Here is a 14,793-nt window from a genome sequence, read left to right as displayed (position 1 = left end):
TCTTATTTAGAAAATTGGAAGCAATCAGTCGAAATTATAAGATATACTAATAATACTCAAATAAAATACAAATAGACCTATCGAGAAATAAAATATGTAGTGCGACGAGGCTCGGTTCTAGGTCCACTCCTGTTCCTACTTGTATATAAATGATCTACCAAGCAATATAGATACCAAAATTATACTCTACGCTGATGATACTTCAGTTATTATTAAAGGAAAAGATACAAAAGATCTTGTTAACAATGTACATGACATAAAAAAACTTCGCTTTTCGTTTGATAGTAATCAGTTGTTTTTAACAATACAAAAACACAATGTATACTTTTCCACTTAGCACACGCTAAAAATATCAACAAATACACAGTGAATCTAAATGACCCATCCTTACAGCTAGTCAATACAAAATTTTTAGTCATTTTAAGAGATGAGCACTTTAGATGGAGTAGTCATATTGAATCAACTATACATAAACTAAATTCGAGAATATATGGTCTAAGAGTGCTAAAAGACTTAATAAAAGATCTAACACTAAAAGGCATAATACAATAATACTATGGATCCATATACCTAATCGTAAAGTATGGCATCGTATTTTGGGGTAACGCAACTGAAAGCAAAACTATATTTATTAAACAAAAACAGGCCATCCGTACCATTACATTCCATTACAAGCTGCAAATCGCATTTTAAAAAGTTAAAGATATTAACAGTCCCATCTATATATCTATATCTATCTATCTATCTATCTATCTATATATATATATATATATATACATATCTATCTATCTATCTATCTATCTATCTATCTATCTATCTATCTATCTATCTATATATATATATATATATATATATATATATATATATATATATATATATATATATATATATGAAGCATCCGTTTTCAGGCTAACGCAAAATGAAGATGAAGCAAAAGATCATGATTACAATACTAGAAATCAAAACAAAAAGGCTTACTTTACTACATTATCATTGGTACAACAGGGCCCAGACATATGGCAAATAAAATATTCAATGCTTTGCACTATCACATAAAAACCGACATAAACCTAAAAAAAATTAAACAAAATTTAAAAACGTATCTAATAGAGAAAGAAGTTTATAGTGTTAAATAATTTCTAGAAATATACGTATAACAATATAAAATGTTATCTATATTTACTGTATAATCACTTTGCATATCATATTATGTCTCTTTATAGTCATACATTTGAACTGTACATGTGAACTAAACCCTCCAAATACCATGACTGGTTAGATGGAGTAAATAAATGAAATGAAATGAAATATAATACAATTATTTTATTAATAGAAACTTGTAGCAATGCCAGTAAATAATTTTAAAATGTTTATGAGTGAACGTAGAGCCATATTAGCTCAGTTGTTGGAATTAATGTCCACATTTTGTTTGGAAGAAAACGTTAACGATGATTATAGGCAAAACCCTTTCAATAACACGATTTTCTTTGTTGCAAATCTTCGCTTATTTTGTTCTGTACTCAAAATTAACCAGAACTCACCACGAGAAGGTGGTTCCACATCGAGTTCCGCCCACCCACAACCCAGTAGGCATACGTTGACATTTGATCTTAGGTCACGTAGTTCTTCTTGGTATCGAGGCGCGGCATTCTTGTTCTAGACTTCAGTTTGGCTCTAACGTAGATATCTCTTGCGTTCTGGCCGCATTTTCTCGAAGCTGCCTCCGACACCAGCTTCATTGTACGTTCTACAGCTTGACTATGGCAAGAGAATGCTGTTGTTAGATTAGCTGATGTTCGGTTGTTCTTCCCAAGCTGCTGATCCGTTATGTTTCGTGTGATTGGAGGCTCTGTTAGACATTTAGAACAATTAATCATGTAGTAATTTTTAGCTGTAAAGTTTAATTTCGGAACAATGAAGTCACGTGGGCGGCTTGATCTTGGAGTCTTCTGGCTTAGACAGTTTTTTTATCCTTCCCCAGCGTAACGTTGGAATATGATGATTTTCATCTGCTGTCATCGCTATCACCAGGTTGTCATGATGAGCGTAGTATCTGTTTGTTGGTACAACAGAATAAACTATGTGTTGTAGATTTTCTGGCAGAAAACTTGATAGCTTAACTATGCTAAACAGATGCATGGCGCCCATTTCGCATTAAGGATTTCGCCGTATTGAAAACCAGACCAGAGGGTACACTTTAATAATGTACTAGCAAAGTAGACACAAACTTGAACTAGGTTTGGGGGGCGCGGTGGCTCAGTGGTAGAGCGTTCACCTCCGGTGCTTGAGGTCACTGGTTCGATCCCAGTTGACCTTAGATCTGTCAAGAACAAGATTTTTTTCCTCTGCCGTTATGAGTCTCGCGTCTTGAAGCACGGCAGAAGCGATTAAAGCAACCTGTCTGTCTGAAGCTCCAGTTCTAAACGGTGTCTCCGCTGTATTTAAAAGACAGATGCGCTTTAGGCTATGTTTCTTTCTTGGTCCCGATGTGCTTCCCGATTCAACAGCTTCGCTGGATTCCCCTGATGACACCCGTATCTTTCACCTGTGCTTATGTATAATGTCGCTAGTTGCTTCACTTGCTTCAACACTTGCAGCGACTTTCTTGTTTGTCTGCCACTTAAATCTGTCCACTTTACATAAAAACATCTTTGACAGATTTGCTTGTTCGGACGTCAATGTTACAAATGCTCATTTTCCGTGATGTTCTCTGGTCCAAGAGAAACTTGAATGCTCGTTTTAGAATCTTGCGTGTCCTCCCACAGTTGCAATCTTCGGCGGTTTTACATTTCCAAGACGCAATATCAAAAAGAGCCTTTTCCGCCTGTGCAACAAGACCTGAAGGAAGTGTTGGATCTTGTCCTTGTCGAGTGAAATATTTTTCCTTGGTCTTGCTTACGCCAAATATGTACAACTTACTGTCCAACCTGTTTCCAAATGTCAGTCACTGTTAATTTAGATACGATTTCGTCACCACTTAAACCACATTGAAACTAATGATAATGTTGCATAACGTTAGCGTACGTTGTAACTATGCTTCACTCATTTCACTTGGAGTGCCAAACAAGCCTCGTTTCACACTTTTCGGTATGCTATGCTATGGTATGCTATGAGGCTTGTTCTTCATCTTTCTTTCCATTGCTTTCGAACTTGGATAGCAAAGTATACAAAATGTCTCTGAATCGTATCGCACTAAGAAGACTGCAACTTTAGGTACCATGCACAACCTCTCTGTCTTAATAGAAACAGCGAACTAAAACCGTTAAAGCTTAAGCTGCAATAATCTGGCCTGTTGGATTGTTTAGCCGATGTACGCAAAATTTATACCATTTTGCGATGGAGAATATTCTAAAAACGTCGGCGTGGGTTTTCGAGCCAACAAGGCGGCGGGAGGTTCGCGAATCTTCTGGACGGAGCCGGACGTTGCGACGACCCTCGAAGAGCGTGGATAAAGTAAGAAACCACGAAGTTGTGTAGCCTGCCGCTAGATGGTATTTGCTGTCCTTGTACATAACAAGCGAAGAGTTGGCAAAAACAAATCTTGTTATATCAAGAGCTATGACTATAATCATCGCTATCGTGGCGTTCCAAACAAAATCTGGGCATTAATCCGAACAACTGAGCTAATGTGGCTGTACTTTCACTCATAAACATTTTAAAATTATTTACATTCATTGCTACAGGTTTCGTTTAATAAAATAGTCGTATTATAGCCATCAGGTAACTCTCGAAACGACAAGTAGCTTTTCTGTCATTGGTGTTGTGCGTGATGCCTAACCAAACACTTAAAAAACTTTAAGTCCGTTGGGGCAGGGTAAGTAGTTGTACAAAAAAAAAAAAATCAGTAAGGTCGGTGCCACTAATGGTAACTTTTCCGCACTAACCGTCATCGAATTTCCAACAAAAGTGCAAAACGTTTCAAGCTAACTGGTATACGTGCGTTGTCGTGGAGAGAATACAAGCTAGAATAGCAACAATCTTACAGCAAAAATTAAATTTTTTACACTATTTAGATCCAAAGTTTAAAAACGATTTAAAAAAAACAATTCTTTTGAACAAAAAGTAAGGAGTGATAGGTAGAAATGAATTACTGCACGAAAACAATTGTAAAGAAAATTCCTTAGTATGCTCTGAAAACTGCTAATTCGCTTTAAGTGTCGGAAATTGTAACACTAATGAATCAGAATATAGAAATTGTAATCAGCGATCACTCATTTCTATGGATCTCTACTTAACAAGATTCTACTGACATAACATATGCCTGGAGGAAATAAACTCAATATGCTAGTTGCCTGCGAACCGAAAGTATCCATTATTATTTTACACAGTAAGGAAGGACTGGTACAATTTAATTAGAAAAGCTAATGTTAATACTCCGGCTTTATTCTGCTTTAATTAACATGAAATAATACACGATTACTAATGTTACATAACTGAGTACTTGTGTAGAAGGCTATTTAGATTCTTCTTCACGCAGGTTCCTTAATCCTTAATATCTCAGAGCGTTTCCTTGCTAGACAAATATGAGAGACATTAAATATAAGTGCCATCTTTTGATGTATTATTCTATATCAGATAAAGAAACATTTTGAAATGTAATTCATATAGAAAAATTCAAGTTACATTTTAGCTGTCTTTAGGTCGAAATCGATATTAAACCAAAACGAAATATTAATAAATAATAATAATAATTTCCTGGACAAATACATAGGAATAAGTTTTTAACATCATTCACTGTAACTTCTCTTCTCTACGTAAATGGAAACAGACAACAAATATTACATGTCTCATTTATTAAAGTACCTTCGTTTTCAAAATTCTCTCAGCTTCAAATATTCTCCGTGCTTTGTGAAAATCATATGAGTTTTTTCTCTCTCTCTTGATTTATCCTCTAATCAATAATTTATTTCCACTACAAAACTCTACATCATTTTGTGCCTTTTGTCTTAATTGTTTGCAATACACTTTTTTACTTCCAAGACTACTCTTGAATAACGCATAATCTTCTTCTTCTCCCCATTGATCTTACAATCTTCTTGGTGCTCATACTCTGACTAACTTCCTTTCATTTCTTTTTACATTATCTAGGGTCACAATGACTCAATCATGAAGGGTTCACTGTCGGAGCGAGAGGTCTCTGGTTCGATCTTAATCGATGTAAATTTATGGTAGTAAACATCGGGTTTTCTTCGGCTTGTCCCGTTTCGTCCCACATACTCTTTTATCAGCTCTTTCATAATAATTTACTTCTATCAATCATCTGTATACTTTTGCCACGAAGGCTATAACCGTGGCGCATTAAAACAAATATTTCATTTTATACATTTATTACATTTATTTTGTATGTCTCTTAACTAGTTTTCCTTTCCACAAGAAGTATCACACTGTTCCATCAACAGTGCCTTCTAAAGCATATTCCTTGTCTGAGCTACGATTCATCTCTGAAAAAAAAAGAAAAAAAACTGGATGATCCTGGATTTGCTATTTCATCAGAATTAGTTGACAATATTCCTTTATCCAGTTCCAATCTCTCTCTTCCAGCCTACTAACCACATTACATACCTTAGTTCCTTCGCTCTTTGGGGCTGATTTGACGGTGGAGAATGAATTGACCTGTATAACATCGTCTAGATTTAACTTCGCTGGCTCTGCTATTATCTTCTCCATCATCTCACTGCTGACACTATGATTACATTACTTACGTGGTATCTCTTCATTAATACAATAACTCACTTAACTAATTTGTTGTTAGAGTTTTGTAATGTATCCATAGGTATGTTTATTACCTACCGCAAGCTAGGTGTTTATAATGCCGCTTTGATTAAAATGGATACTCTAAGGGAAATAAGTCCAAATGTATGCCAAAAGTAAATAATCTTTTAGGGTATTATTACATACATCATAGGATACGTTTTTCATTGAAATATACCCTAAGATAGACTGTTAATCATATATTTCAAATATACCAAACGAATAACGGATATTTCTTCTAGTACTTATAATGTTACATGTTTTAGAAGTAATATCGACCTAATTCTTGTTAATAGATGTTACCTCAAAAATATAAATAAAGTATGAGCCAAAATCTTTTTAGTTTAGGAAAATCAAAAGCGAACCATTTTTCTTTACTACCACATCCCTGTTCCTTAAAGAATATATCTAGGTATATAAAATTAGTGAATATGAAAGAATATATCTAGGTATTATTATAAATTTCACATTGAATGTAGTAATTGAAAGTTATATTTTCACTTTTAATTAAAAGTACCGCTCCACCACCACCAAGACTTCCAATCGTCCTAAAACTTCCTGCATACTAGAATATAAAAAGCAAAAGATACATAATCATTGTTTTCTAATAGATGTATATATCCTAATTAATATTGGTAAGGTACGACATAATTTATAGTCCCATGTATTTTCCACTAAAACTATGCCTGATATTTTACTCTAATGAATCTAATTATGTTTAACTTCACGTCGTCTATAAACTGTATTAATTTGGGTCTTTATTGAAGTGGAGCACAATATAAATATGAAGAGTTAATTATGGTTTATTTTGTATTAACCTTATATTATGTACGTCATCTTTCTAGCATCTAATGAAGAGCTTAGTGAGGCTATTCTGGACAAGCGGACAAGATAAGAACTTGAATGGACAGTTTACTATAGTTTTCAGCCCTATTCGGGCTGATGTCCAGTTGCTCACCAGTCGAGTTCTACTTCACCACATTTCTTAAAAAAAAAGAATTGCGAGAGTAAAAGTCAAAGCTAAAATTTCTCTTGATAATTGAATATTATTAACACAAGCAGGGATTTCGGTCTCCGGGGCTAAGTAGAATTCGGCGCCCCTTACTCTCAACTTACCAAACTTTTCTTTTCTTCTTGTTTCTAACATATAAGAGAAGCAGCCTTTCTTTTTATGATACGCTGGATCCTTATAAAGCACATTGGACAAATCATGGCAACAGAAAAAATCCTTTATGTATTCTTTTACAAATAAGAGCTGCTTTCAAGCTGCTTATTTTGTATTTTTTTCTTAAACTTGAGAAAATGACCTTTTGATGTTTACAAATCCACTTGGAAAACATTTATAGATATTTACAATTATTTATACGTTTTATACTATCGATAAGAAATGAAATTTCAATACATTAGAAACCATGTGCTTTTAAAATATTCAAGATAGGTGTAGCACTAATTTCCATTTTCACGCTATGAATAAAAAAATGAAATTATAGTGCATGTAGTCCAAGGTTAAATTTTAAAGATGTATATGAGTTGAATGATATAATTTATCAATATCTATCTCAGACTCTTGACGTTTACGACATACTTTCGGTTCTGAGTGATATAACATTACAAGGATAATAATAATAGATCAGTGTAGTTATATATAATTATTTCTGTAAAGCACTGGCGTCTAATGTTGTTAAATTACTGTATATTTGAAAAAAAATGTAAAATGCTGTACGTAAATTAGAAAACAGTTGAACCATTTTCAATTTTCCAGTTAAATTACCCTTCAATGTTTTAAAAATTTAATTATAATTTTTATCATATTTTAAAACTTTTCTTTCGTTATATCAGGAATTATGCTTTACACATTTGAAACTCACAACAAAGTGTTAATGTTTAGGAATTTTGTTTCATATAAGCTTAGCAAATCGTTTTAAAATGAATGAAAGTAAAATTTTAAACAATCGTCTTAGCAATTTAAAAATTATTCTCTACTCTGAAGAATTTGGGAATCATTGATCTATTGGATCTACTAACATTATATATATATATATATATATATATATATATATATATATATATATATATATATATATATATATATATGTTTGTGTGTGTGTGTGTGTGTGTGCAGGGTACGACAAATGAAAGTGGCCCTGATCAGTGGATACGATTGGACCTTAATGTATGCATGTAACCACACCAAGTGACGCGCAACCTACATGTACACATACCACCTCCTCAGATCTTGTCGATGGGCGTGTCGGTGTGATTTGAACAGTGCACCGGTGAAGATAACTCTCACAGTGCAGCAGAGGGTGTTCGTTGTGGAAAGTTACGTGAAAACAAATTCGAGGAAGGCATGCGGTCAGTTGTTTGTTAATAAATTTCTTGGTGTCAAACTGCGAGCAAAAGTGCAATGCAACGATTAGTCAGGAAATGGCATCAGACATGATCTGATTTGAACAATTGAAAAAAAGAAACGAAAATATTCCGAAAGATGTCTGAACACGAAATTGTATACGTTTTCATTCATGTGATCATTTGAGAGATGAATTGCGATCATTTTTAACATCTACTATAAGCAGATTAGCGAACTATTTCTTTTCTTTCGCTCTCTTTCTTTGTGCTCTGGAACTCTTTTCTCCGGGCCACTTTTATTTGCCCCACCATGTATATATATATATATATATATATATATATATATATATATATATATATATATATATATATATATATATATATGTATATATATTGGACATTAGTGTCTAACCTGAACACACAATGAGAAAATTAAAACGCACCGGCTCTGATGTGTATATATTTTCTGCATTTCGAAACAGTAAGTTTTCGGCTCTAATTTCATTGAACTAGATGAAAAGCGGATTTTTTTAATATAAATTTAAATTAAAAATGAAGATTATAAAAATAATTGATTAAATCTTAAGATGTCATAAATAGAGACATAAACAAAATTAACTTCAAAAATATTTGATTAGAACTACAATTTTCACTAGTGTGCAACGAGAATTGTAGACTTGCGAAATTCATGCATGGGAACTATATTTTATGAAAAGTTAATGAAACATGCTATCTTCCAAAATGAATAAAAGTTTGTCCACACAATTGTATGTGTGAAACTTCATTAAACTTTACTTGTGTCTGCTAGTTTCCTCCTTATATTAGTCATAATGTAGGTAAATATTTAAATTTAAAATAATAATACATATAATGTACTTAAATTAAAGCAAGAATGATAAGTGCATATACCCGTATGATCTTATTTATTTATGTTTTTATTTATTATTTAAAATAGCGGAGTTATTCACAACCTTTCCTTTCACTCAATCATTTACATTTTGTCTTTTAAATTGGATCTCCGAGTTTTTTTTTTTTTTTTTTGAACAAGACAAGAAAGGATATACACACTTAGGTAACGTTAAAGAGTTACAGACGTACAGAACAATAGAAAGGAAATAAAACATGAAAATTGAAAATGAAACTTATTACATATAAGATACACTAAAATAAACAACAGACAATGCTGAAGACATGTACATTTTTGGTACGTGTAATAGGATTTCATGTTGGTTTTCTCGCCATCTATCATAGCTTTCTGTACAAATTCTGGACTGGATTCTTGAAGTTTTTCGATGTTCTTAAACACAGCTCCGCCAATGTACTTTATTGTGATTTGTAAAAATAGTTTATTAATTATATTATACTAAAGAAATCCGCTCCTAATATAAGACGCTTGACGGGCAACTAATATTTAGTAATGATTTTGTATCTGTAGTCTTTAATTGTATTAAAGCAACTAGGTTCGAAATAGAAATGTTTAATTCTTTTCGGTCCAATGCTTTCAGAATGAAACCACATTTTAAAATTTTCTCCATTCAACCCACTTTATTTAGAAGACCAACAGTATGAACTTAGCAAGACATCGAGAGATATGAGTTCAACATGACAACTCCAAAAATGTCGTTTCCGCTGAAACTATAGAGTTAATTGATGTTTAAAATTTGTTGTTTGTGGCAGCTTTGTTGCGTCATTGGAGAAATTTAACTGTGTTACGCTTTCGGGACAAATGTTTCAGGAGGAAAGGTAATATATGAATAGCTCAGGCCATATTATTGGTACTGTAACTGTTTCTGTCGAATTCTCTATCCTATATATGTTATATTTATTCTAAAATACCCCCGGGCAGCGACGGCATGTTATAACGCAATTCTTTCCCTACGTTTTACCACTTTTATAAATTCATACATTTCCTTGGCTATTTATTTGTATTTCTTATACAAACTAATATTCGCCAGTGAAGGAAACCATATAGAGCGTAATGAAATTTGATATTACTTCTTACAGATCAGAACGGGCGGAGAACAGGGAAAATATTGTGCCACCTTCTTGATGTGACTTCTGCAATACATTTCTGAATCATCAAGAATAGTGGGAAGCGACTCACTTTGAAGCAGTTCGTCTTGCTGTATTTCTGGGATGATTGACAAAATCATCATCAAAGGCCTGTAAAGGAGAGCAAAAGCCATGTCTCTGTAAATATAAGAAACATGTTCCACTTGAAACAAGATTTACAGAAACTCCATATATACCAATAAGAGGAACATCTCGTAGATGTGCAATCTGTAACACCGTACAGGAGCCTCTCGAACGTGAACAACGTGCAATAACAGCAATACTGGACTATGTATAACATAACCACCATAAGAACTATTTCGATCAGTAGCACCATAAGAAAGTGCAGTGCTAGATATAGCCTAGTGGTTGCAAATGAAACACAACGTTAGTTTTCTGTAAATGTTGCCCCAATATACAATATATATTATTGTGATATTACTGCTTTGCTATTATTATCACCAAATATTTAGCAAAATATTTAGTGTAGTAAATATATAATAGCAGTTATTGCCCAGTAGCATTGACGAAAATCCCTGGGAGATATGGGGGACACGTCCCCTCCAATGTTGAAACTGATCCGATTTGATTTTTTTTTTTTTTTAGAAAATATGATTATTTATGTCCGATTGCCACAAAGTAAAGTAAGATGAAATTAATATTTCCTCAGAATAAACCTCAAATCTTCCCGCCTCCCAACGCTGAAGACAACTCTGCTTTCTGCTCTATGATCCTCTGCAGGATTGTTTTTCAACTTCACAAATATTTTGAAAATCGCTGATCAAACACAAAAAAAAGAATAAAAGAAAAAAAAAAGCTGTCTTACTTGCCCCTTCCCTTCAATATTGAATACAGATTTGCGACGCTGTCCAGTAGTTTTAGGCGAAACCACGGCATTTGGCAACACTGTAAATATTGCTCCAAAATTTTATTGTAACGTTCTTTCTTCTAGTCTCTAGTATAATGTTTCATAAAATGTTTTCTTTCTTTACATATATTTATTCTTTGGGAGAAGCAAAGGCTTAAGTATTTAATTATTAATTGTAGTTGAAAAATATGCGCTTTATTAATTGATTTAATTTGAAAAATACTCGTAGGTGAATAGAAACAAGAGAAATTCTCACAAATGTGTTGTAATGACATGCTTAACTATTTAGCCGCATCACGCTCACACACGTTTTAGTTTCGCATTTTTGGCACAGTTTCAATTTTGTTTTGGTATCTCAACTTCACCACTTGAAATTAAGGAACTAACATTCTGACGAAAGAAAACCTGGTCATTAATTTAAGAACAAAGGTACAGCAAAAATAACACTAGTCTACAAATGATTCCACGTTTCTGACTTGGAAGACTTTCCAGCGGTTTCTTGATGATTTGCACCCGCTGATCGCGAATTTTAAATTAGTTTTGCCGTAGTTATTCATACCATTAAGAGCATTTTATTACATTGAAACAGTAATAATTTCTAAGTGTATGATATTTGAATATTTAACTATAATCAAAGAACAAACAGTTCGCTCTCCAAGTAATATATGCATAAAAAAATGCAGGAATACGATTTGAATATCGTACAGAAAAGGTTTACTTTCTATTGTCAAATACCTAATACTAAAGTAGATGCGCAATTAAACTGAGCGGTTGCGGTGTTGCTGGGTCCAACGGATTTATAAAAAAAAACTGGTACTCAAAAGTACAGGTCCTTATCTTTTGTAGGAAACAATCACTTCGTTATGGGTTAATCGCAAAATGTTTCCCTCATATCATTGTATAGTACCATTTCCTCTTTCATCTACTATCAATTACTTCAATGTATTTATAAAAAGCGTTCACTGTGCTCCTCGCTACCATCCCCAAGTTCTGTCTAGGAAAATCCAAGGTGAATGAAGTATTTGAGTAGTGTGGTGGCACTTGGGGTCGTTTTTTTGTACCAGATTTACGATAATCTTTGTAACCAGGTATAGTAATTTTTTGTAGCCTTTTACGACCACTTTTTTTTTTTTTTTTTTTTTTTTTTACAGGGAAAGAAGACTAGAGATACTTTATTAATTTCTTTTATGCTCAGTTTCGGAACCAGCCCGGTTCCAGTTCCGGTTACAGCAGCATTCAATGAAGAGCATAAAGGCTGTAGCCCATAACGACCACTCTCTAAGACTACAAACAAACGCATGCGCAGAAACATTACATAAAACAGCAACCTACTAACATAACAGAGTTGATAAAAGATTATGGCTTATTTTCTCATCCTCTATGTAAGAACAAGATTACAGCCAAGTCACGTGTATCATCCACCTACGGAAAACTGAGTGCCTCCGTAGAACTCGTTCACTTTTACTAACACTTTTTTCAAACTCAACATAAGATAGTAGAGATTACACAAGTAAGACTACAAGCTATTTTTCAACATAGGAGACCTGATAAATGAGTAGGACTTATTTGTGGACTCCTATTTAACACAGGTAAGAATACATAAGACTATGAACGTATAGCAGGGGTACCTTTTATCAGCCCTATGTAATATAGCACAGAATACGCAAGACTATGATCACATATTCCAAATCCTAATTAACATAGTAGACCTTACATAAAACTATGAACACCTATTTTCGCAACACCCCTATGTAACGTAGAAGAGCTGAAAAAAGAGTATGGCCATCTTTTTAAATCCCTATTTAACGTACTAGAGATTACATAGGGCAATGGTACATAATAGAAATCCCAACCTCTATTTAGTATAGCAGAGAGTAAAAAGTGCGAATACATATTACAACACAGCAATCTTCAAACCCCTATTTAGCATATAAGGGTGTACTCGTTCTGTTTTAAGGTATCTTTTTTCAATCCCTAATTAAAATAGCAGAGATTGTTACAGACTGTGGAACTTCTTTTTGTCTATTATTACCAACTTATACAAGAACTGGTTTTTAACCCAGAAGCAGAAACTTAGATTCTTCTACCATCCATATTTCGAACATGCTATTTACAAATATTATATTAGCTTACGTGGGATACGCCCTTTTATAACAAGTTTAGCCTATTTAGATGAAACTCCATATCTAGAGATTTTCGAACATGCTGGTAACGAATATGATATTCATTTTTACCTTGGCCTTACAGTTTATGGGGATAGGCGCTTGATGTCAATTTTAGTTTATTTAGATGAAACTGTGTATGCAGCGGTTTTCGAACACGCTGATTACGAATATCATATTTATTTTACCTAGGTCTTACAGTCCATGTGGCATACGGCCTTTCTATGACAATGTTATCCGACTTAGATGAAACTTAGTATCTATACTAAAATTCACCTTTAGTTCGGAACAAAGCGGAAGTGAGGGGAAGCGAAGTGCAGCGTTGCCGCTGCTTAACGCGAGGGAATGGTGTCGTCTGCTTCAGACCAAGGAATTCCAATGTCGAGCACTGAACAGGCAGGAAAAAAAGAAGGAAGAGAAGAAAATAGTTTCATTGTTTTGTTTCCAAATACTATATATATATATATATATATATATATATATATATATATATATATATATATATATATATATATATATATAAAAGGTCAACTAATATTAATTACGTTCACACTGTAACATTACTTTCGTAGTAAGTTATCTAACCTAAACTATAAATTTCATAATTTAATTGCATTCTGTGAGAAAGTAAAGCAAATTTATGGAAATGAAATGAGATAAATAAATTCGTCGAAAAACTTACCATGTAAGGTCAGTCTTATAGAATACTAACTCCGAGGTCCTCTTCGTCTTCCATTCCTTCGTCTTCCACTGCATTATCAATTGCTCCCTCCCAAATGTCACAATCCTCCTCCTCTTCAGAACTAGTTGACGTGTCACTCTCGAGATTTATTAATATCTTGTCGTGTATTATTTCGATAAGACCGTCTGCTTCACACATTTCCTTTTCAACATTTTTTACGTGTTTTACGTAATTTCTGCAGTCTTCATCTGTAACCTTTTCCATGCCATCCCTAAGTAATGTCTCTATAACACTTAAACTACTACGATTTTGATTTTCCCCTGCTACGTATCCTTTAATTTTGCTCCAAACCATCTCTATGGCGGAAAGTTCGCAATGATAAGGGGGCAGCCGTAGCACTTCGTGACCAGCTTCCTTTGCTAAAATGTAAATTTTATACGGTACCTCTATCTTTTGCAATGTCTTATTCAATTCTTCAATTACTTCAAATTTGTTCCAGGTCGGATCACACGCAATTCCTTTACTTTCTAACCACTGGACGATTACTTTTTTTGAACATGATTTTGTAGGAACTTTTTCAACTTTCACGGAATGCGTTGGTGCATTATCCATTACAATAACTGAATTGGGGGGCAAATTAGGCAATAAGGTTTCTTTGAAGTAATTTTCGTACGCAGCAGCATCCAATTCGCCGTGGTAGTCACCTGATTTTTTACCGTGGAACAATTTGGCGGCGTCAGAAATTAGGCCATTTTCGGACATTGCATGCATTATGATGACCCTCCGTCCCTTTCCCGACGGCGGTTTGAGACCTGGAGTTAGCCCCTCCTCCCTCCTTCCACGCTTGTTCTGCTGTTTTAATTGATGTGTCTTTCCAAGCTTTTGATTTGGTTATTCCGGCATTCGCCCACGATTCATCTGTATAAACA

At 33.9% G+C, this 14,793-nt stretch overlaps 1 protein-coding gene across 1 annotated transcript; it reads right to left on the bottom strand.

The window, feature by feature from the left end:
• Positions 1–13,879: 13,879 nt before the first annotated feature.
• On the bottom strand, positions 13,880–14,476 carry LOC145685502 (uncharacterized). The gene has a single exon (XM_081757897.1). It carries the CDS (start codon positions 14,474–14,476, stop codon positions 13,880–13,882), a length of 597 nt encoding a protein of 198 aa, XP_081614023.1.
• Positions 14,477–14,793: the final 317 nt, after the last annotated feature.

The sequence above is a fragment of the Thermobia domestica genome, chromosome 5, assembly GCF_964235325.1.
Source record: "Thermobia domestica chromosome 5, izTheDome1.hap1.1, whole genome shotgun sequence".
Lineage (NCBI taxonomy): Eukaryota > Metazoa > Arthropoda > Insecta > Zygentoma > Lepismatidae > Thermobia > Thermobia domestica.
The sequence above is the reverse complement of the archived record's forward strand: the minus strand, read 5'-3'. Positions and strand labels throughout refer to the sequence as shown.